At 48.1% G+C, this 26,740-nt stretch overlaps 12 protein-coding genes across 12 annotated transcripts; 5 read left to right on the plus strand and 7 right to left on the minus strand.

The window, feature by feature from the left end:
- The first annotated feature begins 26 nt into the window (after positions 1–26).
- BJ212DRAFT_1357041 (PIN domain-containing protein) lies at positions 27–1,858 on the plus strand. Its single transcript, XM_041335739.1, has 6 exons — positions 27–234; positions 298–392; positions 481–635; positions 700–856; positions 913–1,036; positions 1,097–1,858. The coding sequence occupies exons 1-6, from the start codon at positions 171–173 to the stop codon at positions 1,750–1,752; spliced, it is 1,251 nt and encodes a 416-aa protein (XP_041192444.1). The 5' UTR covers positions 27–170; the 3' UTR covers positions 1,753–1,858.
- Positions 1,859–3,904, plus strand: BJ212DRAFT_1431102 (glycosyltransferase family 32 protein). The gene is made up of 2 exons (XM_041337692.1): positions 1,859–2,241; positions 2,295–3,904. Exons 1-2 carry the CDS (start codon positions 1,955–1,957, stop codon positions 3,607–3,609), a joined length of 1,602 nt encoding a protein of 533 aa, XP_041192445.1. The 5' UTR covers positions 1,859–1,954; the 3' UTR covers positions 3,610–3,904.
- Positions 3,905–4,517: 613 nt separating this feature from the next.
- On the minus strand, positions 4,518–6,369 carry BJ212DRAFT_1447170 (MFS general substrate transporter; the record flags this gene model as incomplete). Its single annotated transcript, XM_041338360.1, has 11 exons — positions 4,518–4,636; positions 4,694–4,820; positions 4,854–4,882; positions 4,908–5,114; positions 5,169–5,605; positions 5,658–5,741; positions 5,795–5,902; positions 5,962–5,986; positions 6,043–6,160; positions 6,210–6,262; positions 6,318–6,369. 11 exons carry the CDS (start codon positions 6,367–6,369, stop codon positions 4,518–4,520), a joined length of 1,359 nt encoding a protein of 452 aa, XP_041192446.1.
- Positions 6,370–6,557: 188 nt separating this feature from the next.
- Positions 6,558–9,886, minus strand: BJ212DRAFT_1357058 (tRNA pseudouridine synthase D; the record flags this gene model as incomplete). Its single annotated transcript, XM_041335740.1, is given in 12 exon segments — positions 6,558–7,087; positions 7,137–7,359; positions 7,412–7,634; positions 7,690–7,964; positions 8,015–8,094; positions 8,145–8,511; positions 8,569–8,746; positions 8,798–8,853; positions 8,883–9,391; positions 9,444–9,652; positions 9,672–9,757; positions 9,874–9,886. 12 exon segments carry the CDS (start codon positions 9,884–9,886, stop codon positions 6,709–6,711), a joined length of 2,598 nt encoding a protein of 865 aa, XP_041192447.1. The 3' UTR covers positions 6,558–6,708.
- BJ212DRAFT_1447172 (Orotidine 5'-phosphate decarboxylase domain-containing protein) lies at positions 9,885–10,826 on the plus strand (the record flags this gene model as incomplete). Its single annotated transcript, XM_041338361.1, has 3 exons — positions 9,885–10,070; positions 10,124–10,235; positions 10,288–10,826. The coding sequence occupies 3 exons, from the start codon at positions 9,885–9,887 to the stop codon at positions 10,824–10,826; spliced, it is 837 nt and encodes a 278-aa protein (XP_041192448.1).
- A 74-nt stretch (positions 10,827–10,900) lies between these two features.
- On the minus strand, positions 10,901–12,556 carry BJ212DRAFT_1505437 (uncharacterized protein; the record flags this gene model as incomplete). The annotated part of the gene is made up of 8 exons (XM_041341619.1): positions 12,460–12,556; positions 12,312–12,406; positions 12,068–12,260; positions 11,527–12,039; positions 11,417–11,472; positions 11,247–11,363; positions 11,085–11,191; positions 10,901–11,037 (listed from the first exon to the last, which is right to left on the minus strand). The coding sequence occupies exons 1-8, from the start codon at positions 12,496–12,498 to the stop codon at positions 10,901–10,903; spliced, it is 1,257 nt and encodes a 418-aa protein (XP_041192449.1). The 5' UTR covers positions 12,499–12,556.
- A 154-nt stretch (positions 12,557–12,710) lies between these two features.
- On the plus strand, positions 12,711–13,651 carry BJ212DRAFT_1273144 (thioredoxin-like protein; the record flags this gene model as incomplete). The annotated part of the gene is made up of 5 exons (XM_041331067.1): positions 12,711–12,886; positions 12,944–13,030; positions 13,084–13,159; positions 13,210–13,343; positions 13,396–13,651. The coding sequence occupies 5 exons, from the start codon at positions 12,711–12,713 to the stop codon at positions 13,649–13,651; spliced, it is 729 nt and encodes a 242-aa protein (XP_041192450.1).
- A 63-nt stretch (positions 13,652–13,714) lies between these two features.
- BJ212DRAFT_1272733 (DNA photolyase, FAD-binding/Cryptochrome) lies at positions 13,715–15,833 on the minus strand (the record flags this gene model as incomplete). The annotated part of the gene is made up of 9 exons (XM_041331032.1): positions 13,715–13,833; positions 13,885–14,077; positions 14,133–14,215; positions 14,264–14,446; positions 14,498–14,780; positions 14,832–15,065; positions 15,116–15,379; positions 15,437–15,594; positions 15,647–15,833. The coding sequence occupies 9 exons, from the start codon at positions 15,831–15,833 to the stop codon at positions 13,715–13,717; spliced, it is 1,704 nt and encodes a 567-aa protein (XP_041192451.1).
- A 208-nt stretch (positions 15,834–16,041) lies between these two features.
- On the minus strand, positions 16,042–18,102 carry BJ212DRAFT_1357095 (uncharacterized protein). Its single transcript, XM_041335741.1, has 3 exons — positions 17,766–18,102; positions 16,327–17,705; positions 16,042–16,274 (listed from the first exon to the last, which is right to left on the minus strand). The coding sequence occupies exons 1-2, from the start codon at positions 18,009–18,011 to the stop codon at positions 16,362–16,364; spliced, it is 1,590 nt and encodes a 529-aa protein (XP_041192452.1). The 5' UTR covers positions 18,012–18,102; the 3' UTR covers positions 16,042–16,274; positions 16,327–16,361.
- A 304-nt stretch (positions 18,103–18,406) lies between these two features.
- BJ212DRAFT_1481299 (uncharacterized protein) lies at positions 18,407–21,355 on the minus strand (the record flags this gene model as incomplete). The annotated part of the gene is made up of 18 exons (XM_041340236.1): positions 18,407–18,418; positions 18,469–18,673; positions 18,723–18,750; positions 18,807–18,833; positions 18,882–18,958; positions 19,013–19,119; positions 19,159–19,353; positions 19,403–19,491; positions 19,530–19,592; positions 19,649–19,793; positions 19,843–19,859; positions 19,913–20,123; positions 20,177–20,467; positions 20,519–20,547; positions 20,601–20,832; positions 20,880–20,957; positions 21,008–21,112; positions 21,167–21,355. 18 exons carry the CDS (start codon positions 21,353–21,355, stop codon positions 18,407–18,409), a joined length of 2,100 nt encoding a protein of 699 aa, XP_041192453.1.
- A 580-nt stretch (positions 21,356–21,935) lies between these two features.
- Positions 21,936–23,857, plus strand: BJ212DRAFT_1357114 (uncharacterized protein). The gene is made up of 4 exons (XM_041335742.1): positions 21,936–22,325; positions 22,390–22,699; positions 22,760–22,787; positions 22,841–23,857. Exons 1-4 carry the CDS (start codon positions 22,248–22,250, stop codon positions 23,421–23,423), a joined length of 999 nt encoding a protein of 332 aa, XP_041192454.1. The 5' UTR covers positions 21,936–22,247; the 3' UTR covers positions 23,424–23,857.
- Positions 23,858–24,712: 855 nt separating this feature from the next.
- Positions 24,713–25,897, minus strand: BJ212DRAFT_1357115 (uncharacterized protein). The gene has a single exon (XM_041335743.1). It carries the CDS (start codon positions 25,786–25,788, stop codon positions 25,144–25,146), a length of 645 nt encoding a protein of 214 aa, XP_041192455.1. The 5' UTR covers positions 25,789–25,897; the 3' UTR covers positions 24,713–25,143.
- Positions 25,898–26,740: the final 843 nt, after the last annotated feature.

Genomic DNA, 26,740 nt, shown 5'->3' on the forward strand with positions numbered 1-26,740 from the left:
GGTGCCCGAGTTGTCGGAATGTCAATGTTACTGTGAATCTAGTTGCAAGCGCCGACTAGCACTTTGTGCTTTGTAGTCATTGTTCCACGTGCATTCCGCATTCTCTGAGCAAACTCGATTTTGACTCTCGGCTGAATGCAACAACTCAACCAACTAGTACGTTCTATCCGATGTCGTTCTCTGACCTTTTGTCGCTACAGCAACCTGGTCTTGGAAGTGGGGATTTCAAGCACAGTGAGAATCCTATCGCTCATTACTGATTCAAGTTCAGATATCCCTTACTACCCGAAATTGCAGCCCCATCTCTCCCAGGTACTCATCTATTTGAAACGCTGAAGAGTATCGACGATGAATTCTCAAACAGTCTGACTCTGAGAGATGTCGAAATGCAGGTACGCTATCATGCCTGCCTCAGGCTGCCCGACCTGTCCCACTTCCGTGACTCAGACCCCGTACTGATTGTTTGCATGCCATCCCTAGGCTCCTCTATCAGAGGAACTGACCGTCATCGTCCTTGATACGAACATCCTACTGGACTATCTTGATGTGATACAAGCATTCGTCACGGAGGTTGAAGAGCAGGGATTGCCTGTATTGATTATCATTCCGGGTGTCGTGATTTACGAGCTTGATGGGTGAGTATGGTGGTAAATTGCATGAATCTGTATGAAAAGCACTCATCCGATAATGATTTGCTAGGCAGAAGAATCGCGAGAGGCTCTCTTGGTTTGCCCGTAGAGCATCATCATGGTTGCTGAAAAAAGTGAAGGAACGAAGGTCGGTTAAAGGTCAGGCCTTGAATGAGACGTGCAAAGCCTCGGGAAATTGGAAAAAGAGGGACTTGGATGCTGTACTAGTAAGTCTTGTTATAAGTCCTTGTTCCATCGTTGATGATGATGATTTTGATGATAGGAATTTGGCTCTGAACGTAGCAACGATAGTTTGATCATCGATTGTTGCAAATATTTCCTACGGCAACGGCGAACATTCTTGTGTAGCAAGGACAAGCTTTTGACCGTGGAAGCTGAAAGCGAAAGTAGGTATATGAATATGATCTGTCATGGGCAAAGATCTCATACGTAACCGACGCGGGAAGGTGTATTGACAATATCGCCCAGTCGCAACACATTTTCCAGCCGTGACATTGCTCAAGCTCTCTTTGGGTTTGAGGCTTCTCGCTTCAGGTTCAGCGGGTATCATCCGACATACCGAAATTCACTGGAAAATTTAATACAAGCAACACCTACGCCAGAACCAGATGATGACGGAATGGATGTCGACGATGATGCCTCTTCTGTGCCTCAGCTTCTTTACCCAAGCCACTCACTAGATCTCCTCCACCTACAAGTGATCGATTATTTCACAGGGTTGCTTCTGGAACTGGTTGTTCGTGTGGCAGGCCCTGACGTGCGGAGCTTTGGCAACAGCAACTCAACATCGAAACATGCGCCTTCCTATTCAAGAAAGAGTTTTGCAACGTGGGGTGCTCTAGATTGTTTGGACTACCTAGGGGGGAAGAAACGGTTGCCTAGGACTAGTCCACGGGTAGACACCTTCATGACACGACCGTACGAAGGTGTGGGGGCGCGGAGAGGCCAAGATTGGTCCCGACGGGACTGGGAGACGGCGTTAAAGGGGCTGAGGGAAATAGGCGATGACTGGCAAGAAGGATCTATTCGTGAGTCGGTACCTGCCGCAGAACTTCACATCAGCCGTGTATTTGCGATGCCGATGCGGCCAACGGGGCTGTGAATCGCCCGCAGTAGTAATGGATCATGACATGAGGCTATGGCGTCTCCGAGTTGCTTATACTAGCTAGTATCAGAATCCATTGACTTGATATTTTAATCACCGTCCAAATTTGGTAAGCGTGAAATGAACTTTCTCTTCTTGGTTGGGTTCTTGTTTAGCAAGTTTCTCCTCTTTGCTCTCTCTTTTTTCCTCCCTCTCCTTCATGGCGAAACGGCGTACGATTTATATTCTCCTTGTCCTCCTCGCTCTTGTTCTATTTGGCACTGTCGTCGTCTTATCTTCCATCTCCTACTACCTTTACATCAATGCCGCAGCATATCTTTCCGACAGGGAGGTCCCAGTGTTAAGCAATACAACACGCTGGAATGCAACGGAACATGGAAAGCTTGAGAGGATACCTCGTATCATCCACCAGACTTGGAAGTCGGAGACTCTTCCAGCTGACTGGAAACACCTCTCTGAGGCATGTCGAAACATGATGCCTGACTAGTCCGTATCCGTTTCATCTCCGCCACCAAAAGTGCTTATCGTTATTCTAACAGTGACTACATGCTCTGGACTGACGCCAGCTCCCGCGAGTTCATTGCAGAGCACTACTCCTGGTTTCTTGACACGTTCGACGACTACGAGTTCACGATTCAACGAGCTGACGCTATTCGTTATTTTGTCCTTTACCACTATGGGGGAATATATCTCGACCTTGACGTCGGATGCCTGCGACCTCTGGATCCGTTATTGGTATTCCCCGTCATTTTGCCCAAGACCATACCGGTCGGCGTTTCCAATGACCTCATGTTTGCGGAAAAGGGTCATCCTTTCCTCTCCCAAACCATCCACAATCTCGTCACATTTGACCATTCTTGGATATTAAACTATCCCACCGTCATGTTCTCCACAGGACCCATGTTCCTCTCCATTCAGTACAGCCTTTACACTGCGTCACATCCTATCACACCCTACCAACCAGGAGATGTTCGAATCCTCCCCAGATCTCTTTACGGCAAGAACGCCAAACCAGAAGAAGCTCCCCATTCTTTCTTCGCCCATTATTACGGCAGCAGCTGGCATGCCGACGACGCTGCATTAATCGGCTTCTTGAGTACGTGGGGCAAAGGATTGATGTGGCTGGGTTTGGCTATACTAGTCTATGGCGTCTACAGGCTCGCGCTCCCCAGCAAGCAACGCAAGTATAGTCTCAGGAGAATTGGAGGATATGATGTCCTCTTGCCCAGATGGACTCAGCGTAATGGACGCTGGCACATCGACATGCGGTGGTCCTTCCTTCCAGCGTCTGGTGCTTCTACGCAACCATCATCTCCCGTCAATTCCGCTCCTCAATCGCCGTTGGACGAACATGTTTCATTACTCCCCCTTCCCTTCGAGTTGAGAGCGGACTCGCCCGCACCCTCTGACATTTCATCTTCTGTGGACATATTTCCGACTTCGAGTTATCGCGCGCCATCATCCATCCTTGATACTGTGCGTCGCGTGCGAGACCGTGCCACGGGTTATTTGAATCTGTCTCGAGAACCACCCGCTTTACCACGCGCCCCATCTCGTAGCCGGCGGCAGCGGACCAGGGGGGTCATGTTCTTCCTCCCGGCTATCTTTACTCAGTCTCAGAATATGGACATTCCCACGCGCAGCCCGCCCCCACAACCATCTTTCGGGCGGAATTTACCACCTTTTTCCCAGTTACCCCCTGAGAAACTTTGGTATGGGGCTGAGAGTAGAATTGGAGAGGAATCAGGCGAATTCCATCAGGGCTGCTCTCAATCACCTAGGCCACCATTGGAGAACCGTCTTCCACATTCGTCTTCGAGTCCGCTTATTGATCTCGAACAGGAAAACTCATAGCATATAGGATGAAACATTTGACTTTATTTGATGCCACTCACACTACTCTAGCAACAACGCTATTAAACCCTGCTTTACCTACGGCTGTGGAACGCGTTTAGATACCAGATTTTACTTTTGAATGATCACTTCTACGTATATTTCTTTGACATACTGCATGGGACATGACCTCATAATACGTGTGGTTTGCAACTGTTCTCCAATTCACGTGAATCATCCACCAAGTTCTATTCGTATCTATTAGTGTTCCTAGATATTGATATTGATATTGATAACAATTGGGGCTATACATGCTGAGTGATCTGCGTGCGAAATCCAACTCTTCATTGCCTTCAGAACGTCCTTCTAAATCTAAATCCATGTTTTCTCAAGTCCTCGTGCCAATGCCGCTGTCAAATGTCAGTGTTTTGCAAGTCCGCATGTCAATTCTAAAGTGATATCTAGGAGGGAGGTAGGGATTCAATAACCCTACTCGATAACAGTCAGTTCATTTTTTGGGGCGTAAATAAACTACCAAGTAAAGTTTGTGTGCCGTGAAAGAGCAGCCGAGAGACTCCCGCGAAGGAAAACCCACTACACTGGTGCGCGATAACTCAGCATCAATAACATTACGTCAGCGCCAACGGGGCAGCAAGAGAGAACCTACAACGAACCTCCTCGCAAGTGAGAGCTCCTGCTATCCATTCGTTCCATTGGTCACTGATATCGGTGCTTGCAATTTGGCGGCTCGGCATACAATCACACTCAGTGTACTCTGACATCTTGCCTTACATATCAAATAAATCGTTTAATTGGTCTACGGTTTGAAAAACATTTATAGAATGCGAGACGACACTCCAACTTTTAAGGTTGGATCAAGATCTACAAGTACTGCGAAGAGTCAGCCACTTACTGATGCGGCGGTTTCATCATGATACTTTTTCCGGTAGAACGGCAAAGGTTTTCATGGACGCTGACAAAGTCAACATAGCTATCGCGCTCACAGCATAAGTAATAGACGGCCCGAACGTCCAATATGAAGCGCATGCTGACGAGTAACGATCAAGTCAGCCTTTACACCTTTTGGACATAACTTAAAACTTACCAAGCAACGGCCCTATTGCGCGACCCAGCTGACCTGATGACCGGAATTCACCTAGTGCCTTGCCCTTGGCCAATTCAGGGTGTTCGGCCGCAGGTTTGCCTGTATCTTTGTCAAAGCCCTCGTCGCACTGAAGGGAGGCGTGTGCAGTAAGCGAGCTTACGACCGTCGCGGAAGTGAAGGCCAGACAGACTGCTGCGGCTCGCAGCAGTCCGACAGGCGATTTTTGGTTGGGTGGACACGAAGCGAGGAAGGGTGGCTAGGAGCACGAGGCCCAGGGCGCAGCTAGAGACCCCTCTTTGTGCCATTTTCCCCTCTCCTACTTTGGAGATAGCACGACGGACGTATCCCCCCTGTAAAAGAGCACTGATAATGCCAGTGGAGCCAATCAATGCTCCATTCTGTGTATTATTCCAATCAAATACTGGTCATTGGAGTTTGAGCGCATGATTTCGGAAGCATTTTAACATTGACGCACAATCGAAGGTAAGGAAAGTGAGGGTGAATTCTACGCCTGAGAAGATTCCTAAGAAAAGGAAGTGGAGCTTGCGCAAGACCCGTAAAAGTTCAGTTCTCTCTTTCACACTCCGTACCACGGAAGCAGCCTTCGACTTCTCGTTGATATGAACTTCTAGGGGATCATCGTTATCGTGCTTGTCAGGCTGGGTATTTCGGGTTTCAGGAAGAGCAACTGTCAGGAACAAGGTTTCTGCGACAAGTAGTACGAGCGTCAATAATGCCGGGACCGCGTAGACATTCAATTCCATTTGTAGAGCCTCAGATAGAGGAACTGGCCTCGAGGCAAAATAGGCTCCGATCGGAGGCCCAATGCAGAAACAGATAGCAAACGCGATTCCAACGTGTGCAAGGGCTTTAGATCGGTTCCTAGGCGTTGAAACATCTGAGAGGATGGCACTGTTAACGATGATGATCAGCTCCAGTTCCTGGGTTATAATGGAGAGCTGACGTAGCAAGTTGCACGTTGCCTTCACTAAGACCCCCTATGACGCGGGAGAGCATGTAAGAGGCAAAAGTGGTGGACTGAATCCAACTGGCGGAGAATCGGTTCAGGAACTCGAAGATAAGAATGACTTCGGCACTCACATGAGCGCAGACAATATGTTTCCTATCATACTGGTCAATAGAACGTTCCTGCGCCCATACTTGTCGGAGAGGGATCCTATATGCGGCGATACCAAGAACTGTAGAGTGCTGTAAGTACTAAGTGAATACAACCTCAAATAAACTGGGAATGTGACCAGGAGACGTACGAGAAAGCAGAACCCATCAGACCACCTTCAGGGAATTATCAGATCAGCATGACCTTGTCGCGTGGCTTAAACTAGACCAACCAAGGAAAACTACATCCCATCTCTGGGAGTTTTGTAGTGGCTTATAGAAGACACCTCGTACAGCCGAAACAAACCGCAGCGTTCTGGAAAGGAGGCCATTGGGGTCGGAGATTTCTCTCTACATCATCACTGAAGGAACTAAGGACCACGTGGCATGGGGTGCTTACCACCGTATACCACTCGATTATGCGAGGGAACAAGGGTAGAGGGATTGTAAATGCTATCTTGAGGCTTCAGACTCATTATGATTTTCAAAACTAAGCACGTTCACTCACCAAAAAGATCGAGAATGAGCGACACAAAGACTATACGTTCTACTTTCCCCATATTCTCTTTCAGAGGCGCAGGCTTAGAGGATAATATTCACGACCCGCGTTCGAACAGTGAATATGATAGGTCACGTCAAACGTTTGGCGATTTAAATGACCAGAGTTCAGCTAATGGGAAAAGTGACTCGCAAACCAGTTGCAAGAATATTGTACTAGGGCGCTAGTTGTTTGGAATCCGATGAATAAATTATGCTGAAGCGGTATATTATAAGCTGTGCATCGCAGTTCATCACATTTGCACATTATTGGCTACGTGGGTACTTCCCCCCGAAAGGCAGACTGGGCAGTAAAAATTAAATGATCCCCGGGAACACATGCTACACAGGAATTTCTGTTGCTATGAATCCAACGTATTTGATGCTTCCATTGTGTCATCGTCATCCAATTCTGCAACATCTCCGGGTCCTGCTACTACACCTCGGAACTGCTGGTCTTCAGAGGCCTGGGTAAGACCAGTCTGGAAATGTGAACTAGTCTCAGTCTTGGTGACCTCTCGCAACGCCATTGTGGCATACGCGGCTGTTCCCAGTGTCAAGTTAATCTGGAGCGCGAGAAATTTCCCATCGTCAGCGATGACTGGTGGGTCAAATCCCAGGAGCTTGTCTTCATCTGCTTGCGCAAGCGGGACATCTGGGTCTGTGTACCCGAGTGTAGACCACGAGAGGTCTTTTGGAACCTGAAGGATTTTTCTGTAGGATCCATTAAGAGTGTACTCTCTGAGGATGTTGTGTCAGTTTCGCTTATGATAGGACAGGTCTGGCGTACTTTTGTTTGCGGATGAAGTTATCCGGGTCGAGTCCATCTAGGCGCAGGAATTCTCGATAGCGCTCCCCGAGTGTGCCACCTGGGTAATCAACATCTCTACCCGGGAGTGGCATGATTACGTCGAATATCGAGTACTGGTGGGCATCCTCCTCAGTGAGTATTTTGATACTTGGTGCAACATAAGCAGCCTTGGCAGCTTTCTTGCGCTCACGAGAGCTCATGCCTTAAATGAAAAGTTCAATTAGAAGAGCATAAAGAACAGGAAAGAAACTAACCCTTTCCCTCTGTGGTGACTTGTTCCTCATTACCTGCATCATCATCCACTTCCATCTCATCATTCTCTCCACTCCTTCCCTTTGCGGCCGGCTCGCTCTCGAAGACGAGATCACCAGGTACCGCTCTATCAGGGCCGTGTATGCGAATTCGCTCCGAGACGATGGCATTCCACACATAGGATTGGTATGCATGGACATACATGAGCCGCAAGTTTCGAGGAATCTAGGTTGAACTATATGAATGACAGCAATGTTTCTCAAACAGAGTTTTAACATACCGTGGACAGGGCACCCATTGCGTTCCTGGTTTCTCCACCTTGCTTCTTGTAGCTCTCGAGAATGCAGCGCTCAGCAACCACCCGTCTGGGCATTAAAGCCAGGGCACGATCCAAATTACCATCCACTAACCACGCATTACGGGCTGCGACAACTTCAGGGTGTTCTCCAGGCCGATTCTGGAGGATGAGGGAGACAGCTTTGTGCCAATCAGATTTCAGAATTGCCAAGCCAATGGAGTGAGTTGGCACTGCGGCTGTCCCAAAACGCTGCATTCCTGGAGTTGTATTTCAGACGAATCAGTAGTTTGCTGGATATCGAACTGACCGTAATAATTGATGAACCCTTTGTGCTTGATCGAGTTCATGGCACGGTCAAGAGTTTCTGCATTTTCTACCTGAACGTTACTTCATAACCTTGTTAACCAAACTTCGGAGCAGTACCACTTGAAACATACCGAAGTGTGATAACGAATGCGTTTCCTTTCAGCATGCCAAGTTCTAAACCAGCCTTGCGATAACTGAAATCTGCTATTCTGACTCCACGGTCGCCACGCTGGGATAGTATCTCTTGCACGGACCGTCTGTTGGATTGATTTGCAGATTTCCATACATCCTCCACTGTTTTGTTCCCGCGCCGCAACGACACGCGTTGGACAGTGACACCGCGTTTGTCTTTTGTTCCTGCAACAGCCAAGTCTTTTATGTTTACATGAAGAGTACGTGATAAGTAGCCGAGAGCGTCTTGGGTATCACGGTTGGTTTTCTGGAGAGTGAAATGAATATAAGGAGGATGATTCCCCCTGTCCGAGCGGTCGTCTCGACCTACGAAGATATCAGAAGAATGATAAGAGATCTCTTATAACAGATGGTGAAACATACCTCCACGACCACCGCGACCACCGCCCCGACCGCCACCGTGGCGCGACCATTTTATAACTATGCGAGATCCATCGTCCCCAGCAGGGGTCGACATATCAGTCTCGCTGTCAAGCTTTCCGCCAAATAACTCTCGAACAACTTGATGTAAAGTTGTCCGATCCGTTTTGGAGGAAATCGGCTGTCAAAGAATAAGGGCCCATAGTCAGAGAGCCTGGTTATCTCGTCTTACCTCACTGAAGACTTTTCTGTGATCTTCTCTTTCTCCTCCCTGCCGGCCACCACGACCTCGTCCGCGGCCACCACGGCCACCCGACCACCACGGTCACCACGGCTGCCTTGGTTCTTCCCTTTTTTGCCCGTGTCATCGCTCTGCGACGCATGCGCTTCTTCTGATGGCTTCGCCGCATCTGGGGTTTCGGTACTGTCCTCGGTGGTTTTGATAAGTCGACCTCCCCAACCGCTGTCGGTCACTCTCGGAGGCTCGCGTCCTTCAAGGAACATTGTTTTTAATTGGTCGATAGAAGCCTCGCTAAGATACGGAGCTAGATTTTCCGTGAATTGATCGTTCCAGAGTGTGTCCGCGGGAGTGGAATCATCTTTGTCCTTTGCCTCAGAGCCAGCAGGCAGTTCATCCGCAGTATTCGGCTCAGTGTTGGTGACAGGCTCCTGGGGTTGAGCCATCGAGGCCTCAGTAACGGCGGTGCTAGAACTTCCCTCGTTGTTACCTTTCCCCTTCTTCGAAGATGACTCTGGCATGTCCAATGACTTTAGATGAATAACCTGGTGATCTTGATTCACTTCGAACACCAAGAAGTCTGTGAACCTAAAACATATTTATGTCCAGTTGCAGTTCCGTTATAAACACAGACACTTACCGCTGTTTTATGATACCACTGATGGGAGGAACGTCCCGACTTATATACTCGGAGATCCCGACGTCGGTTTGAAGGACCTGACGAAGTCCGTCCGAAGAGAACGTAGGTGCTATGCCCAGGAGAGCATGGCTAGGAGGAAGGACGCTTTCAGCTGCAACTGGTGAGGAGCCCTCTTTTGAGTCTGCAACAGCAAGGGCCGCACTCATGAGCTGGGGAGGTGTCTGCGACGATGGGCCCATCATCAGTCAACTCGTCGACTTTGGTGCGTTTGGGTGAACGAGCAAGTTCTTCATCGTCTTCACGCTCCCGGACAGCTGAAGACGACATTTGGTTGATCGAGAACAGTCAAAAAGCCTGAGAATAGATGATAAGATAACAAAACCAAATTTATCCTCGATCATCATAGATTTCGATATCAAGCTCGTCCTGCTGGTGACCATCATGTCGTCTCCTCATCTCCAGACATACAACGAACGGGCGAAGAAACATGCCAACAAAGCCGCAAGGGCCTTGCTCGGAATAATGGAGGAAAAGCAGTCGAATCTCTCTGTTAGCGTCGACGTGACTAAATCCAAAGACTTCTTCGACATCATCGAGGCTGTTGGTCCTCATGTTTGTCTTATAAAGGCATCTGTCACTTCTTCCGAACTCTCATTTAATGCTTATGGCGCTACCAAAAGACCCACGTCGATATACTCGAAGATTTTGACGCGACTGTGATCGACCGCCTCCAAGAACTTAGCGAAAAGCACAAGTTCTTAATATTCGAGGATCGTAAATTCGCTGACATAGGTAAGGTATTGCAGGTTTCGGATGACAGTTTACTGAGTATCACAAATCTCAGGAAGTACCGTGGTATTGCAGTATTCAAAAGGGATCTACAAGATCGCGGACTGGGCTCATATCACCAACGCTCATGCTGTTCCGGGGCCATCGATTATCACTGGCCTCGCTTCGGTTGGCATTCCAAAAGATCGGGGGCTCATACTCCTGGCAGAAATGAGCTCCAAGGGTGCACTGACCACTGGGTCATATACAGAAGATGCAGTTCGCATGGCTCGAGCTCGCAGGGATTTTGTCATCGGCTTCATTGCTCAACATCGCATGGAGGGTGTCGGTGCATCCGACACTGACAACATTGCGGGGGAAGATTTCTTGGTTCTCGCTCCAGGAGTAGGCTTAGATGCCACAGGCGATGCCATGGGTCAGCAATACCGCACTCCAGAGCAAGTCGTTTTTGAAAGTGGTTGCGACGTCATCATTGTTGGAAGAGGCATTTATGGCAAGGGTGAAAATGTGGATACACTGGAGGTTCTTAAACAAGTTCAGAGATATCAAGCTGCTGGTTGGGAAGCATACAAAAAGCGCGTTCAGTGCACATAAGTAGCAGGGTAATAACCACACGAGCTTACCTGGAAATAACCCCACCATATTTTACATAATAGCTCCTCGCATCTTTATCCACCACCATCCAGCGTCTTTGTTTCCTGTTGTCTTCTCTCTTCCTCTCCGGCTTCTCTTTCTTCTGCCTCTACGACTTCGACATCGAGAGGGAATGTGAGTATGGCAGCAATACCCGTCAGTTGATTCAACTCTGTATCCTCATAAGTAGGATAAATAGAAGCAAGTTTAGACACATACGTTGACCAGATTCGTGCATGCTCGAGAACATGACGACTTCTGCACCCTTTTGTTGTACTCCTTCGACGAGTTCGACATATGTCTTCCGCAACTTCGGGTCACTCGCACTGTCCAAATTGCTTGAGCTGCAGTATGCCAGTGCGTGACACGCGATCATCTCACCGGAAAAGCTCGTCGGAGATGAGGAGTGTCCCTATGGCTCCACGATCTGCCGCTAAACGGACGTGATCAGGACCATACCACGCGCGCATCTCGTCCACACCAAGCATCTTGAAGAACCTGACAAAAGAAATCAGCATTAACAGTACAGCTGCCACCGCGTGCACACCTACTTATCAAGAACTATTCCCTCGCGCGCAAATTTCGTTTCCTTGAGCTGTGCAACGATCTGCAAGTGCAATAAATGCACCTATGTGATAAAATCTTATGCCAAAAAGCCTACCTCTGGACTCTTGAGAACTTCAACAAGACTGTGGACGTGTGCGCTACTAACGTGTACTTTCACAGTCTTTTCTCGCAATGCCTTGGATAATGTCTTGTCCCCCCTCCTCCCGGCTTCTACCATCATAGCATTGAAAACACCTTCTCGCACCCAACCTGGGCTTGCAAGCACAATTGCCCGCAAACTAGGTGACGTATAAGGTATGTGTCGCACAAATGCATCGTAGAGTATGGCGTAAAATCTCGCCATCGCCTTCTCGTACTGTGACGTTCCAGGCGCAGAAGCCTTGCGCGGTATGGGAACCGATATTCGATGGGTGACCAGTGTCATGTGTTGTGAAAGGAGACAAAACGCGGCTGTACCTTCTCCGCACACAACTGCGCCTACCTCCGCGCCGCGTCCTGGCACACAAGATTCCTCGACGCGAGCAAGGGCCACACTGTCCCACCCGTCAACCTTCTCGATGCGTACATCGCGATTACCCTCGATGTCAAGTGTATGAAACGCGCCCATCTTCACATGTCGATTTTCGGAATGCAACAGGGCCAGAGATATGCAATGCTGCAGTGGTTGTGGGTGCTGCAGATGAAGATCCCATAGGAGATGAAGCTTGATCCGCTGATGACGAAGGTGCTCCTGATGAGGAGAATTCGACTCGGGATACCTGGATGGTGAGGTTCAACTTGACACGATGAGATTCCGTAGATCCAGTAGCAGATACGTTCTGTACGCGACTATCAAGTATTTAGCATGTAAGAGAATCGCTGATCGTGCAAATGTCTTACCGAATAGCTGGTGCTCGCACAAGATCACCTTGTTGTATAATGTTGTAGAGATGCCACATATCTTCATCATCCTCGGGTCGGAGGCTGACATAGCCCTGTTCAAATCAATTAATCGGTTATTCACTAACGAACATCCTGAATGACTCACAGCCCCGTTTTTGTCGACGTATTTACCGACAAGCTTCATCGTGGAGAGTGATTGACGTAAAAGTCCAGCTGAAGCTAAGCTGCACCCAAAAGGGGCCCTAAACAAGTAATCGCGTTTTGATTCACTGTCCACTGAGCTCGATATTACCCTCACAACTCTTCAGCTATTCACAGCTCGCAAGAGTTAGTATAGAACATTATGAACAATGTGTGAGTTAGAAATGAGCACACAGCAATTTCTGCTAGCTCATCATGACCAGAATACATTCAAAGTTCGACTCTCTAGCATCGCGTCTCGTAGAATCCAATGATTCCCGGGAGGGAGATGAAGAAGACGACGATGCTATCTTTGCAGAACTTGAAGCAGAGATAGAGAACGACGCTGATGCAGCAGTGCGAGATCGGGGCTTAGAACAGCTCAAGCTCGAGTGAGTCGTGCATTCCATTGGTGTTCACTGTCGGACGAACGACATAAACGTCTGCAGAATGCAAAGAGCTAAAGAAATGAGAGAAAATGCCCATGGGAGATACACGGAGATCACGAACGAGAAAGAGGCTATCCGGATAAGTGCGTAAGTTGCTCACTCTGTTCGACTCGTTCTGTGCTACATCATCGTGCTTTTAGGAATGAGCCACACTGCGTAATTCACTTTTACCATAGTAATTTCAGGAGATGCGAGATCATGGACAAGCACCTTGCAGTGAATAATGTCTCGCCTCAAAGAAACCAGATCGCTGATGGTCTCATCAGAAACTCGCGCCGAAATACTATGCTACGCGTTTTATTCGTGTCTTCGTGGAGAATATGCCATGGCTGGTTGAGAAGCTTGCTATTAAAGTTCTTCCATGCCTGATGTGCTTCATCGACGGGGTCTCAAAAGACCGGTATGTCTTATGGGTTCTTGTCAATGCCATTCAATCATTTATATATTCTCAGTCTTATTGGGTTTGAAGAACTCGGGAATAATGACGCATTTGAGACTGCGGTACTCGAGCTCAGGCTTGCGAACAGCGGTAGTGATCTTCTCTATACCTCGTCACCTATATCTAATCGTCCGTCGACAGGTGTCCTTCAAAAAGCGCGAAATGCTTATGAATCCGGTGTCACATACAACATCTCGTCATCTTCAAACACAACGAGATTACGAAGAGGTGGACAAACAGATCAAGATGATGACGAGTTTGATTTATGATGCTTTGCTCCATCGCTCTACTTGTCACCTCGTGTTCCTAATGCGATGCGTAAATCGTGCCGGTCACTCTTCACCAGGTGTCTTATATCTCCTAATAGCCCTCACCCTCGCTTCAGCATGGTTGACAATGGGTCTTGGATACCCCAATTTATCAGCAACCTTGGCCGGAGGGTTGTGAATATCTGCATTCGTAAACATCAGTTGAACGTCTAGCAGCTAGTCAGCCTACTTACCAGATCCATAGAGATTCTTCAGCTCTGGTACGAATGTCCTTATAAAATCACCTGTTGGATCTGCCTTTGAGGACTGTGTATAGGGATTGAAGATCCGGAAGTAGGGTGCTGGGTCTACTCCAGTGGAGGCACTCCATTGCCAACCGCCATTGTTGCTTGCAAGATCACCATCTATGAGCTTCTCCATGAAATACTGCGAGTGCTCGTCAGATAAGCGCATAAAAATGAAAATAAGGAGACGAGCTCACCCGCTCTCCTAGCCGCCAATCCAACATAAGGTCCTTCGACAGGAACATAGCAACAATCATGCGCATACGATTATGAGTCCAGCCTGGCAGTCTGATGAGTCAAGATTCCGAAGGATCGATACAAAACATACCCATGGTGTTTATCTGCCTCATCGTGGCATCGACGATAGGAATGCCAGTTTTTCCCTCTTTCCAAGCATTCAAATGCTCCTCGTTGACCTCCCACTTGACATCAGCAAACCTCTCCTGAAAGGGTCGACCCATGGATACTCGCGGGTAGTATGCGAGGACATTGGTGTAAAAATCTCGCCAAGCTACTCCATCATGCATCAATTATGTGTCCAGGGCATTTGAAAGAAACAGACCGAGTTCCTGCACCCAGCGACCTACGCCCGACGACCGTCCAGCCTCCACTTTCTGAATTCTGAGAAGCTTCATAGTTTGACGAACGCATTCTCTGACAGAAATAACTCCAGCAGACAGGTAGGGGCTCAACCGCGACGTAGTATCCTTGTCCCCTCTGTCACGAGCCTCATCGTACGAGAGGATTCGGCTGCCTTTGTCGGAATTCTCTGCCCCGTCAGTCAAAGGATCAACTGCTCCAAGCTGCATCGCGCGCGCTTTGGTGTACAAGAACCGAAAGAGCATCTGATAAATGTTTAATTGTGATGCCCTCTTCCAATGTAATACGTGACCTACCTCGTTAGCAGAAGATGTTCCTACTGGCCATATCTTGGCCATATTCTCGGCCTCTTCAGGATCAAGTTCGAAGCCGTGAACCGACACGGGTACATCAACATCGAATAACGGCTCAAAGACGTGATTCTTCCTGATTGTCGAGGGGTTAGGTTTTGGAGATGGGAACTCGTTCAAATAATCTGAGAGGTTCGAATTTAGGATGCCAATCCAGTTTCGTTGATACGGCGAGTAGACCTGAAATGCACAGACTGAGAATAACAGAACAAGTAATAGGGTGATCATACCGTGTATGTCCTACCATCCTTCGTTTTCACGACGCCTGGCTCAATGATACACTTATCGTGCACATACGTAGGCCTGATGCCCGCGTTATTGGCTAAAGAGCAGACTTTGATGTCACGCCGAAGCTCATCGACCTCGTATTCGATGTTCGCAAAGAGTCGAGTGGCCCGGAGAGTCTGCAGGACCGAGATAACACGAGTTGGCACTGTCGTTCGTGGCGTATGCGTGATAGTGTAAAGGGGGATATTTAATTTTGCGAGCTCGTCCTACAAAAGTATAACTTAGCCTCCTGTAGCGAAGTGCAGGTAACAGAGACGTTTCACCTTCACTCGTGAAAGGTTACGAAGAACAAAATCGATTCTTGTTTTGCTCCTGTCGTGTGCAATATAATCCTGTGGGCTCAAGACATGTAAAACCACGAGCGGGATTTTGTCTTCGACCGCCTGAGCAGACGCAAGGGCGAGAGCTTTGTTATCGGAAACTGGAACAGGGGGTCAAAATGGACACGCATATAGAAAACAAGCAATATTTACTGCGCAGGTCTCCCATCCTCATCCAGTAAACTATCGATTGTCCTTTCGAGGGCTTCTTTACAACATTGCGCAATGCGTCGAGGAGCCGCAGGAACGGTGGGTTGGTCTGGACGGTAGCTGCAGCTTCTGCTGTTGCAATCTTTATGGGTGTAAAGGGAGAGTCAGTAGTCCTGCCTTTCTTTGACATCGCAATTGGGCTGGGGCTACGAGCTCTCTTCATCATGGTCGTAACGAAAGAAGGGGCATAGACTTCTAGTCCAAGTCCTTTGCAGTAGGCGATTGGTAGTCCGCATCGTAATTTTGCTTGGGACTTGATCGAGACAGGTCGATTGCATGACATCATCCCAGATCCAACAGCAACCTTGACTTACGTAAATCCCCCTCAAGCAACAAATGTCAAATGTTGGCACGGAATAGAATGTTGATGGACGCTACATATAAGTATATTATACTTCGTTTATTATTGAGACGAACTGATATGACCATCGACTGCCGAGGAGAACAAGTGCACAATGTATAATGCAAATGTTGTGGTATCAATAAACGACTACCACGAAGAAAGCTTGAAAAAAGCAGCAACAAGGTCCTGCAATGGTATAGGTAGACCATTGGCTAAGCCAAGGTATAGCTTCGTAGCTTGTAAGTTACCAAGTTACCAAGCGATTGATAATTTGACATACCTAGGGTCCTGAGTATGTTAGGCCAGTAACGAGCACTAGTATGGTCTTTGGTCTATTTTCTCTTTTATTTTTGCGCCTGCAATAAGCGTCTTGAGGAATTCATTCACCCTTTTCCATTCAGCCTCAAGATTTTTAAATAGCGCCGGCCCGAAGGACATGTCCCGAAAGGCGAAAACCTCAGTCAAATTGGGTAGTAGGGCATGCAGTTGACAGGCCACGGCAAAAGGATCCACGATTGGAGAGAACCCTACGTCCACGCTGGTGATATTATTATTGGGAATGATTTTAGAGAACAACTCGCTGTTAGTGTCGATTGAGCCGGCATGAAAAGTCATTTCAATGGTGTGCAAGCGCCGGCAATGGTGTACGAGGTGGATGAGTCCTATGAAGGTGAGTGATGGTGGGACCAGCCAACGAACCCCTCCTCCAAAATGGAATCTCTCGAGTTCAGGCCAAGATTGTGCCATTCTTTTGAGTGAGACGTCGTCAATGGCCGATGTACAGAGCCAAGAGAGATCCAGTGTTGTTAAGCGACGCAACGACAGCAACGGAGCAATCACGCCAAATGCAATGGCAAAACGGGGATCGTTAAGTTCTTCAGATCTTTCAAACCCGGTGTTCAGTAAGACCTCGAGTTGCTCGAGATCGGGAGAGAAGCCCTCTGAGAGGGAGGCGATGAAGTCTGGAATATCCAGAGGATCATAAACCGGCCCATTGTTGTTTCGATAGATCGACAACTGCATAGATCGACAAGAAAGAAAATGAACATTTCTGAGATACTGAGTGAGAGCAGAGGGTGATGATGTAGAAATGGACACGTCATTGAGCTGGCGGAAAAATATTGGAGTGGAATTGGGTTGCATGTCATTCAAGTCGCATGTCTCGAAGGAAAGAGACTTCAGTGACGATAAGGTAGCCAGATGAGTAAGCGCTTGTGTGTTAAGGATTCCTGTACTGAAATGGGAGAGTTTCTGCCAACCACACACAGCTTCGCATATTACATCTAAAATTTCTTGGGAATCCTCGCCGTGCCCTGTGCAGGTGAATTCCCGGATGAATGGACATCGAGCACTGAGCGAGGTTAACAAAGCAGATCTGGCAAAAGAGGGTGCCCGATCGTCAAACCCAAGCTCCAATGATGTGATAGTTGACCCAAGCAAGAAGCGCAACAACGGAAGAAACCTATCTCGAGCATCCCACCAATGCAAAGTACGAAGATTCGGTAACAGCGGTGTGGGTGGTAACGCAAACATCAGCGTTTGTATGACCCGGTCGTCTATGATGTCTAGAGACGTCTGATCGATGCTCAAAAAGTGGATACGTTGTGCATATTGGCAAACAATCCTCCACTCTCTAATGAAGGGAGGTCTCTTGAGTGTCTATTTCAAAATTAGGCATTTCATACCATGTATGAGTCGCATGTGGAACATCTAGCTCACCAACTTTCCTTGCACGTCTCTGTTTCTAACACTTTCAGGTAAGCACAAGACGAGTGGCTCGAACCCATCCAAATGTTTCCAAAGGATATCGAGCGCAGGCTCCTTGAATGTCCTGCAAGTCCTTGCAAGAGTAGCAAGTGTAGCACGAGAGATTGTTATGGAGTCCTCATACATTGATGTGGTGTCTCCATAGATAGTTGTGAATATGCGAAATAGGATTTCCGTCGGCAAGAGACAGATATGCATAGTAAGAGAAATGCATGATAGGTCTTGTTCGAACCTGAAGCTGATTGTAGTTCAAAGTTCAAACTCAGCCACCAAGTTAGCCAATATTCTCGCATCTTCTCATACCACAACTGCTCGCCGGTAACACCCAGCGATTTACTGTGGAGTACGTAGTCAGCAACCTAGAGACAATTCACGGTGCTGTGTACACATTTGGGCCAGACAAGGTCATGCGTGGTAGCCTCTTGGGTGCTCAGTGCCCTAAAGGCCTGGTTACTAGGCATGGCTGTCTTGCGGCTTGCGTCAAGATATAATAATGTCACTCTTCCATGCACAACTCGAACACCACATATTCCTGACGCTTGGTGGAATCACAACAAACCAAGTTTCAAGTCGATATGTAATAAATCGGTAGTTCACAAAGCAAGCTTTCGACCAAATCAGCACATCAACGAAGTGCGTTATTTGCAACGCTCACCAAAGCCAGATGACCACCAACGACTGGGCGGGCCCTAAATCCATACACAGTGCCATCAAGTGTCTCATACCAGTCTCCGAACGGCTGATTACTTTCACCGTCGGCAGCATACTTGTAGACAGAATCAATGAACATGTCTCGCGTCGTCGTGTTCGTCATAATGGCAGCAGTCCATGATTCCCAGTCGGATTTAGTGTATGTGTGGCTATGAGTCTGTTGGTTATGTAGTTCACTTAGGTCGAGAAGCAACTCACCGAGTGTCCAAAGGGACGCCGTAAGCATCTTGAAGATGTATGCGTGAATCATTATTCCATGTTGATTATGTGTGATTTACTCACTGACAACGGTGGCATACCACGCGGTTTCTACCAAGCTGTTCAGAACTGTTCAGAGCGAGCGACAGTCGGACTTACGCATGTCATAGACAGACTCTGGGAAAACATTGGTGCCAAGTAACTTATCTGCATACAGGTTGTATGACAAACCCCAACTTGACACCGTCAGTGACGCCCCGCAAAACGCAGATTTTATACGCGAGACCTACGAGCTTTCATTTCCGTAATTCAAGGTGAGGTGCAGCCCGTCGCTCGATGTGGCATAGTTAAGTATTTGCGGAACATAGCGCTGTACGATTGACTGAATATTTGAAGACTAAGTTCATGTCAGCCTAGAACTTCAACAATAACGTACACTGTAGTTTTGTTGATTAACGGTGTCGCCCAATATGCCCGAAATTACAGACATAGCCTGGATGCCTATCACACCCTTAATGGCTAGATTAGTCTGGTTGGGGAGAGCCCCCGCAAAATCATCTGTGCTGATCTGATTCGCAGGAATGAGGGCTTCTGCGACGAGGTATCCGGTCCATTGGTTAAGAAGTTCCGTCTGTAGAAAGTGGTGAACATATGGGGTACGAGGTCATGTAAGTACTGACATATTGGGTGATCAAGGAGATGTCATTAGACTTCTGAGTGTAACTCAAAGCCATAATGAGCATATTTCCGCACTCTGAAAGCATAGGCGCTGAGGAATCGAGTTATATGCACAGAAAGGGAGATCACCTTCGAGAGGCATGGCTTCATCGTTACCGGCATTGTGACCCGTAGCGTTGGGATAAGATGAACCTAATTTATAACAAGAGGAATTAGGGAAACTCGGTGACTTTCTGTAGAAGACAAACCAAGATCATGGGCAGCCCAAGCATTGGGATATTGACCGGTTGCTTGGTACTCAAGGAGGCCGAGTAGGAGATATTTTCCAAGTGTGGGATTGGTATACAAGAGAATAGGCCATGCGGGCATGATGACATCCACAGTGTTCACGTTCTGCATTAGCGGAAGTGAGCAACCTACAGCTCCAAAATATATCACCTACACCATCGCTAGAGATCTCTGGGGTTTTCGTGTCAGACAACTGATTTTGGTTGAAAGTAGCCATGTATTACCCTTCAAGAACATCAGGATATCATCTGTGTTCCAACTTCCATTACTGTTCTTCGACAACGTAAGCTCCAAGGCTCCAAAGGCTTGACGAACCGACAGTGCGACGACACCAGCATAATTACTCGAAATGGCCGAGGCGTCACTCTGGACTTTCTGGTCGAACGCTTGCGCACGTCCCAGCGCAGTAGAGTAGTCCCCAATGAAGTCAGAAATCTGGAGCATGGCTTCTAAAACTAGTGATAGGTCAAATAAGACCACGGACGTACCAAGTCCGCGACGCTTGAGTAAGCACTCCAGAAGTAAATACTTCGGGGTTGGTAGACGTCGTTCGCGACGATGTACTGGATTGCCGGATCTCTCACATGACCCACAGTGTATATTACAGGCACAGTAGCAGTGGTTGACACGGTGCCAAGGTCGTGAGCGAAAGCAAACACTGGCCAATTGTCGCTGACGGCACGAAAATTGGTGTCCTCAGTATTGTTAAGAACACCGTTGTTGATGAATTGGCCTCGAACAACGGCATCTTGGCCGGTTTGGTACGTCACGGAGGAAGACTGATGAAAGAATCAGCACAAGAAGGGAAATCCAGTGACAAAGGTGCAGACATTCGAAGTAGAGTAATAGGCTGCTCCCTCTAAAGAATGATCTCAGTCGTCGGTCAGTCAGCGAGCTGTACTCATCACTCACGTTGGATAAGGTCACTATACTCGGTATACAATTCCTGGTTCTCAAGCATGACACGATGAGTCAGGATGTTGCCCGTAGAAGTGGTCCAGTTGACCGTCAGAGAGTCATCTCCAGATACCCATTCTGCGCTTATGTCGGTGTATACGCTGACGGTATGCAACCCTCCATCGTTAGACACTGCAGAAAGTGCCAGATACGAGAATGGGATGGACTGCTTAAGGAGGTCTGTGGGCTAAAAATAACTTGCTGCAATGTAAAGGCACAGAACAACATATGTACCTCGACAGGACTGAGGAAGTTCACATTTATATCCACCGGCCCGGCAGTCATTACGAAAATACTTTGCGTTGAAGTGAACTGCATGGTGTATTAGCGTGCTCTCATGTATACGATCGAACCACAATCACCTCCAGGCTTTTTTGGACGGCAGATTCGGCACCTGCAACAACGGGATCACCCAGGAAGGTATACGTGGCACCATCAACTCTGATATAGCCAGCCCATCCAAGAGTCTGCACAAAAATGTCTTAGTCAATGTTCAAATGTGTATAATGAGCAAAACTCACTGATCCAGTCCAAAACTGGGGCCAGGCACCGTTCAGCGCTGTGCCAGCACCTTGAGGCAGCCATGCAGACAGATAAGGCGACCGAACTGCGAGCGGGACAGATGCGGGATTAAAAGGAGTTGCGCTCCAAGAGGCAGCAGAAACGGTCAGCGCTAACATGGCCAATGAAGAAAACTTTGTTAGACCCATGATAACAATGGATACAAATGAGACGGTGGAGAACGATGGGATCGTCACGTCAGGATCTCCGCCTAATCGGACTGCGCCATTTTATATCCAGCGCGACCTAAATTCAATGTAAGCGGTGGTTGCTTCGAGGCGTCATAAGACCCATAACTTGCTAAAAAAAGACCACCTACTTAACGATCCCGGCGTGCAGCATGCGACACCGACGGTCATGCATATGTTCTGCTCCATCGTGGCCTTCTTATGTCAAACTCCACGCTTCAGAGTGGTCACCAGTCTAACTCGCACCAGTGCGCTAAAGTTAAAGTCTCCTATAGTGTAGTCTTTGTCAAGCCATTAGTTGTGCTCAGCGTTGCTCCAACGAGGTCGTAATACCGCCTTCTCGGGGGCATCCTCGGTGTTCATATCTGCAATGTTGAGTACAGGGAAGAAGTCAACTTCATCTTCCGGAGCATCCTGCGAACATTTAAACAGAAGCCTTAACGACAGTCCATGCGATTCATTTCTGTGTATTCTCACCACTGATCTACCGGATGAGAAATACGACAGAAAGAACCGCAGAGGGATATCTTCTCCACAGATAAACCGATCAGGGTTGCGCAGTCTAGTTAGAAGTAACATATCATGAACAGACTTGTCTATCTGAGCCCTCATTGCATACCTCGTTGCAATCGATAATCAAGCAATAGCTGCATCGGTGGAATGCCACCGCATAGATGATGATGATCGTGAGATGAAGACTTGCAACGTAACTCAGTCGAAGTTTTACAGCCACCGCCGTTTACGTCATGTGACCTCGAACCCAAAGAGGCGCGCGAACGGTCTTGCACACGGCACCCTTCTAACGAACCTTCCGCAGGCTGGCCAGCTTGTCCGTGCACTCAAGCACTTTTAAATGGACCTCCCTACACCTAGGGAATTAGACCTTGAGACAGAACTCAGAAAACGGGATGCTCAGGTTGCTGAACTAACAGTAAGGCACTCCTTTTCCAGGCGCCGATTGGTGGTATTGATAGACCCGGTCTTGTCTTGTCTAGGATGAAGTGACACGTCTTCGTCAGCACCTTGCTGCTCAGAGTGGCGCATCGACCACAGATCCTGTTACATTGCCCCCCGCGCTAGTCTCTGTGTTGTTACCACATATCAACAAGGCAGCTTCTAGTGAAGGAACGGGAGTGGCTTCTTCGTCGAGTACGGTTAACACCGCACTGACGCAGAGGGTACGCATACTGCAGGAAGAGAACGATGAACTGTATGAGATGCTCAAATCCGGGGAGACTGGAAAGCTCAAGGAGGAAGTTCGTGGACTCCGACGAGTTGTGGAGAGATTAGAAGGGGCTTTGCGAGGTATGCGTTAATTGACTCCTTCTATTTTAATTGCTCCTCACATGCGGCACGTTTCATTAGAATCTCATCAAGTGATCGCTTCGCTGTCGTGAGTGACCTCATAAGCCAGGTGTAATTTTCACTCACGTATAAACGCAACAGGTCGGAACTAGACAAGTCCTATGAAAGCTTCCAAACTTCTTTGCGTCAAATAAACGCTAACCATCATTCATATGCGCCTCCCCCTCGTGACTCATACCACCCCGCATCCACGAGTAATGGGGTAATCAAGCTACCCCCAACCGGACCCAGAGCTCACAAGAAGCCGCGTCTCTCGGAGCCCAAAGTGTCACCCGCACGTTCCAACATCTCTCTTCCGCCAACGAAACCCCACATTGCCAATGCGCGCCAGAGTATTCCCAGAGACCACGAACCTCCTCGCTCGCCTCGCCTCTCCCCCACAGAGCCCCGTGCAAAAACAAGCAATGTGAAGATGGAGGTTGATGAAGATTCGCGGACACGTCCACGCTCTCCAAATGATAATAGGGAGCGCGAGTCCCACCGCCGGGACAAAGACCGAGCACGCGAACACGACGGAGAGCGCGACAGAGACCGGGACCGGGACCGTTTCTCGCGGCGCAACGGTGGCGGCAGTGGCGGCGGCGGGGGACGGAGAACTCGAGGGTTTGCAGGTCACGCATATACATTTGGAGATCGGACGTTGGCGGAAAGAATGGGACTTTAACCAAACATTGACTTTCATGACCGCTGCATCTTTGGACCTTCAAAACCATGTTTTTGTCTTGGTTCATAATAGTGTATTTGGTACGGCGCTCAATTAAATCGAAAAAAATTGTATCGATAGCTGACTTGACTTTTTCTTCTTCTTCTTCGCTACAGCTGTATCCCTACATCTTCCAATCTCTGTTGTTGCATTACTATGCAGAGACGATCATGATTGGTATTATTTAAACTTTCCTTCTTTATGCTACGCTGTATTTTGCAGTCCACAGACGTCATGTACTACGGTCGGGCACCGCCTACACACCGAGCAAAGTCTTAGTCGCTCGCCGTTACTCCGAAGAACCGTAAAATAAATATCATTTTTCTTGAATCGAGCACTCCGTCGATGAAAGGGGGAAGTCGCAGTAATAACGACCACGTACTGATCGATCCGACATAGCTATAGACTATAGTAGGTGACCTTGCAAGGTGACATGTGATTGACATTTGCACTGCACGCTTTTATCGGCCCCGTCATATCCTCACAATCAGCGGTATTCTGAATTTGATTATGCCCGTGTCCGTGCCCGACGCTTTAGCGCAAGCGCTGCAGACCAAGGACACCACTGGGTCCGTTATGGAACACAATTTCCTCTTACCTTGTTGACGACTTCAGGCGCCCGGGCGTCACGACATATTACGCTCCCTGACTGTGTTATGTCGGATCTGAAAGAAAATTTCGTCTTGCCTCGTTGTACGTTCATGATGACTCCTTTAAGCGCCTACATATGTGTAGGACCTAACGTCACCAGGGGCACCAAAGCCGGAGCATCCTGACCTAAAACGTCAGCTGCTGATCTCGATGACGAGCTTCTGCTTTCTCTGGAAAAGTCTTCGGACGTCATAAGACAACGTGATTTGTCAAAGGGAATGTTCCTTCCGAGTAGGCACTAGTCAGCAGATACGAATGACGTCCGCGTTAAACCCGTAAGGGGGTCGGATGATTCATTTCGACGCTAAAACCTTAGGGTATCGATGTGGCGGAGTAGTCGTGTGACTGATACCGGGCTAGTTTGTTCGGCTTTAACAACTTAATTTGGTCAGACGAGCTGATTGTGGCTTTCGCGTCGTTTACGATGATACAGGCCGAATATCGTACACTTACACATAAAATTACGCTTGACGATAGTAAGTTTGAACTACAGTGTACGTGTTTCCGACGACACAAAGGAACCATCGGGTTAGGGGGTTCACGTAGAATTCTAGTTGAACCTTCCAAGATGACGGTCTAACTTGACAAGTACAAACATTGTTTCAAACACAGTTTAGCATTTGTATCAATTACGAGTGGTGGAACACAATGAAGAACATTATGGTACTGGTTGGGATAAGTAGTGGTACGGATGCGTGTAGAGTAAGCACTGACATTTTGTGAGTTGGTTGTCGATTGAAGGGGAGTAACGGTGGTACTACATCAGTGAATGTGGGGAGGTATACTAGAAGGAACGAAAAAGAGAGACAGAGTGCATCAGGCACGTTAAGACCCGAACATAAAGGAGGTATAAATATTAAAGAAAGAATATACGGTTATGTGCAAGGAAGGTCGTTGGCAAGTAATGTCGTCCCAATGATGTTAAGTTGTGTACAATGATGGCACAAGACGTAGCTGGTGCGGCCTTATTTAAGGTTCATCAAGATGTAAGCTCGACGTTACGAGGGGAATAGTCATCCATCGTGCACGCTCAGACTCGGCAATCTCTGCGAGGAGCATTGTGCATGGTAAAAAACTGCATGCAGGTCATTGCGCCGGGAGTCTGGGGACTTGATTCACATCGTGTCCTCGAGAGAGAAGGTGAGAGGTCAAAGAGAGCGTGTTGTGCAGGAGCAGTTGCTCGTTTATTAGGTATTGACTGCACGACAGACTTCCTGTCGGTTGGGGTGAGCATGAATGCTGGGATGGGAGGAACGGGTGGTGGTGGAGACGCGATTGAAGGGCTAGGTGGCGGGGAACGATAACGGGTTGATGATTGACTCGATCCGCGCCTTGTAGTGCGAGTTGGAGAGGGAGAAAGGATAGGGAGTGATGATATTGATGAGTTACTTCTCTTTCCCAAAGCGCGTTTACGCGCGCCGAACTCGTCGTCCTCGCCAAAGAGACCCTCCTTTGCCTTTCTGTTTAAGCGGTCGTGTGACCTGGACGCGTTCAGAGTATTCTGAAGAAGTGGTGAGCCTATGAGGCGAGGGGGAATGGGTGGTGAATTATTTGCAGGGACGGTCAAACGAGAGCTGCGATGAATGGGGGGCGGTGATGGCAGAGGGGTTGGTATGAGTTCAGGGGAAGGCATTGGAGGAGGAGGAGACTGAGAACGACGAGCAACGAAGGACATGATGATGATCAAAGGGGCCCAGCTGAGGTATGATACGGGAGTACATTTTTACTGAACTGGTTTTTATAGAAACGTGCAGATGTTGTTCCGAAAGAGAACTTGATGGCAGTCCGAGTCACTCGACGTAATCCTGTACCATTCACTTGGTATCACTTGCCTAATTGGGGTTATCATCCTCCGATCAAATATTATTGGCGGATTTACCGAACCCAACGTGTTTCCGAAACCGAAGTACTCGATATTGACGTGGACTAGCAATAAATTATTTACATAGAACCTGTACTAGCCACATGAATGGACAATGCAGGTGTACGCCACTCCGAGCTACGACAAAGCGAGTCGGAGTGATAGCAATCGCGCACAACGCGTGGGACTCTGACTCACTTGGAAACCAGGGTAAGGGTAAGTCACCAACAGGAGTTAAATACGTCAATATTTAATTTGGAAAAAAACAATTGTCTGACGTGTCGGTACTGGCTGGGACGAGATGGCGGATCTTCTCACTGAGTCGATTCATTGCAATCCTCCCTTTGATCCTCTAATGCTTCTCTAATTAAAGTGTCCTTCTGCGATTCGCATATCGTCTCCTACGTGAAAGAAGAACCTTCTAATCTTAATAGGCCCATTGTCCTGTCTCTGACTCGGATACCAAGCCATCACCCATCTGCATCCATACTGTTGCCATTGTCCTCTCAATCCGGCCAATAATGTCAGTATACTAGCAGGTTTGCGCGACAAGTTAACTCCTCGGAACTTTGTGAAAGGGTTCAATTAGCTTTAGACGCGTTTCCCGGAACATAGACTGTACCGGCGTGATGGCAGCCGTGTCAATATATTATCGAGCGCTGAGCCACCGCGTGCCTGTATTCCTTTGAGGCCTTGTGCGAAGTGCCCACGCCTTCTTTCCAATTTACTTATTGCTTTCTACATGCATATAACCTTGGTGGCCAGC

This window comes from Suillus subaureus, assembly GCF_016647635.1.
Source record: "Suillus subaureus strain MN1 chromosome Unknown BJ212scaffold_18, whole genome shotgun sequence".
NCBI lineage: Eukaryota > Fungi > Basidiomycota > Agaricomycetes > Boletales > Suillaceae > Suillus > Suillus subaureus.

What these genes read in the sequence shown, in the direction of transcription:
- BJ212DRAFT_1357041 (XM_041335739.1), top strand. Translation starts at nt 171, where the DNA reads ATGTCGTTCTCTGACCTTTTGTCGCTACAGCAACCTGGTCTTGGAAGT. An exon ending in GGGACTTGGATGCTGTACTA is followed by an intron (nt 857 to 912) that starts GTAAGTCTTGTT and finishes TTTTGATGATAG; the next exon opens with GAATTTGGCTCTGAACGTAG. An exon ending in CGTGGAAGCTGAAAGCGAAA is followed by an intron (nt 1,037 to 1,096) that starts GTAGGTATATGA and finishes CGACGCGGGAAG; the next exon opens with GTGTATTGACAATATCGCCC.
- BJ212DRAFT_1431102 (XM_041337692.1), top strand. Translation starts at nt 1,955, where the DNA reads ATGGCGAAACGGCGTACGATTTATATTCTCCTTGTCCTCCTCGCTCTT. An exon ending in CGAAACATGATGCCTGACTA is followed by an intron (nt 2,242 to 2,294) that starts GTCCGTATCCGT and finishes TTATTCTAACAG; the next exon opens with TGACTACATGCTCTGGACTG.
- BJ212DRAFT_1357095 (XM_041335741.1), bottom strand. Translation starts at nt 18,011, where the DNA reads ATGCATATCTGTCTCTTGCCGACGGAAATCCTATTTCGCATATTCACA. An exon ending in GAGACGTGCAAGGAAAGTTG is followed by an intron (nt 17,706 to 17,765) that starts GTGAGCTAGATG and finishes ATTTTGAAATAG; the next exon opens with ACACTCAAGAGACCTCCCTT.
- BJ212DRAFT_1357114 (XM_041335742.1), top strand. Translation starts at nt 22,248, where the DNA reads ATGGACCTCCCTACACCTAGGGAATTAGACCTTGAGACAGAACTCAGA. An exon ending in ATTAGAAGGGGCTTTGCGAG is followed by an intron (nt 22,700 to 22,759) that starts GTATGCGTTAAT and finishes ACGTTTCATTAG; the next exon opens with AATCTCATCAAGTGATCGCT. An exon ending in CAAGTGATCGCTTCGCTGTC is followed by an intron (nt 22,788 to 22,840) that starts GTGAGTGACCTC and finishes TAAACGCAACAG; the next exon opens with GTCGGAACTAGACAAGTCCT.
- BJ212DRAFT_1357115 (XM_041335743.1), bottom strand. Translation starts at nt 25,788, where the DNA reads ATGTCCTTCGTTGCTCGTCGTTCTCAGTCTCCTCCTCCTCCAATGCCT.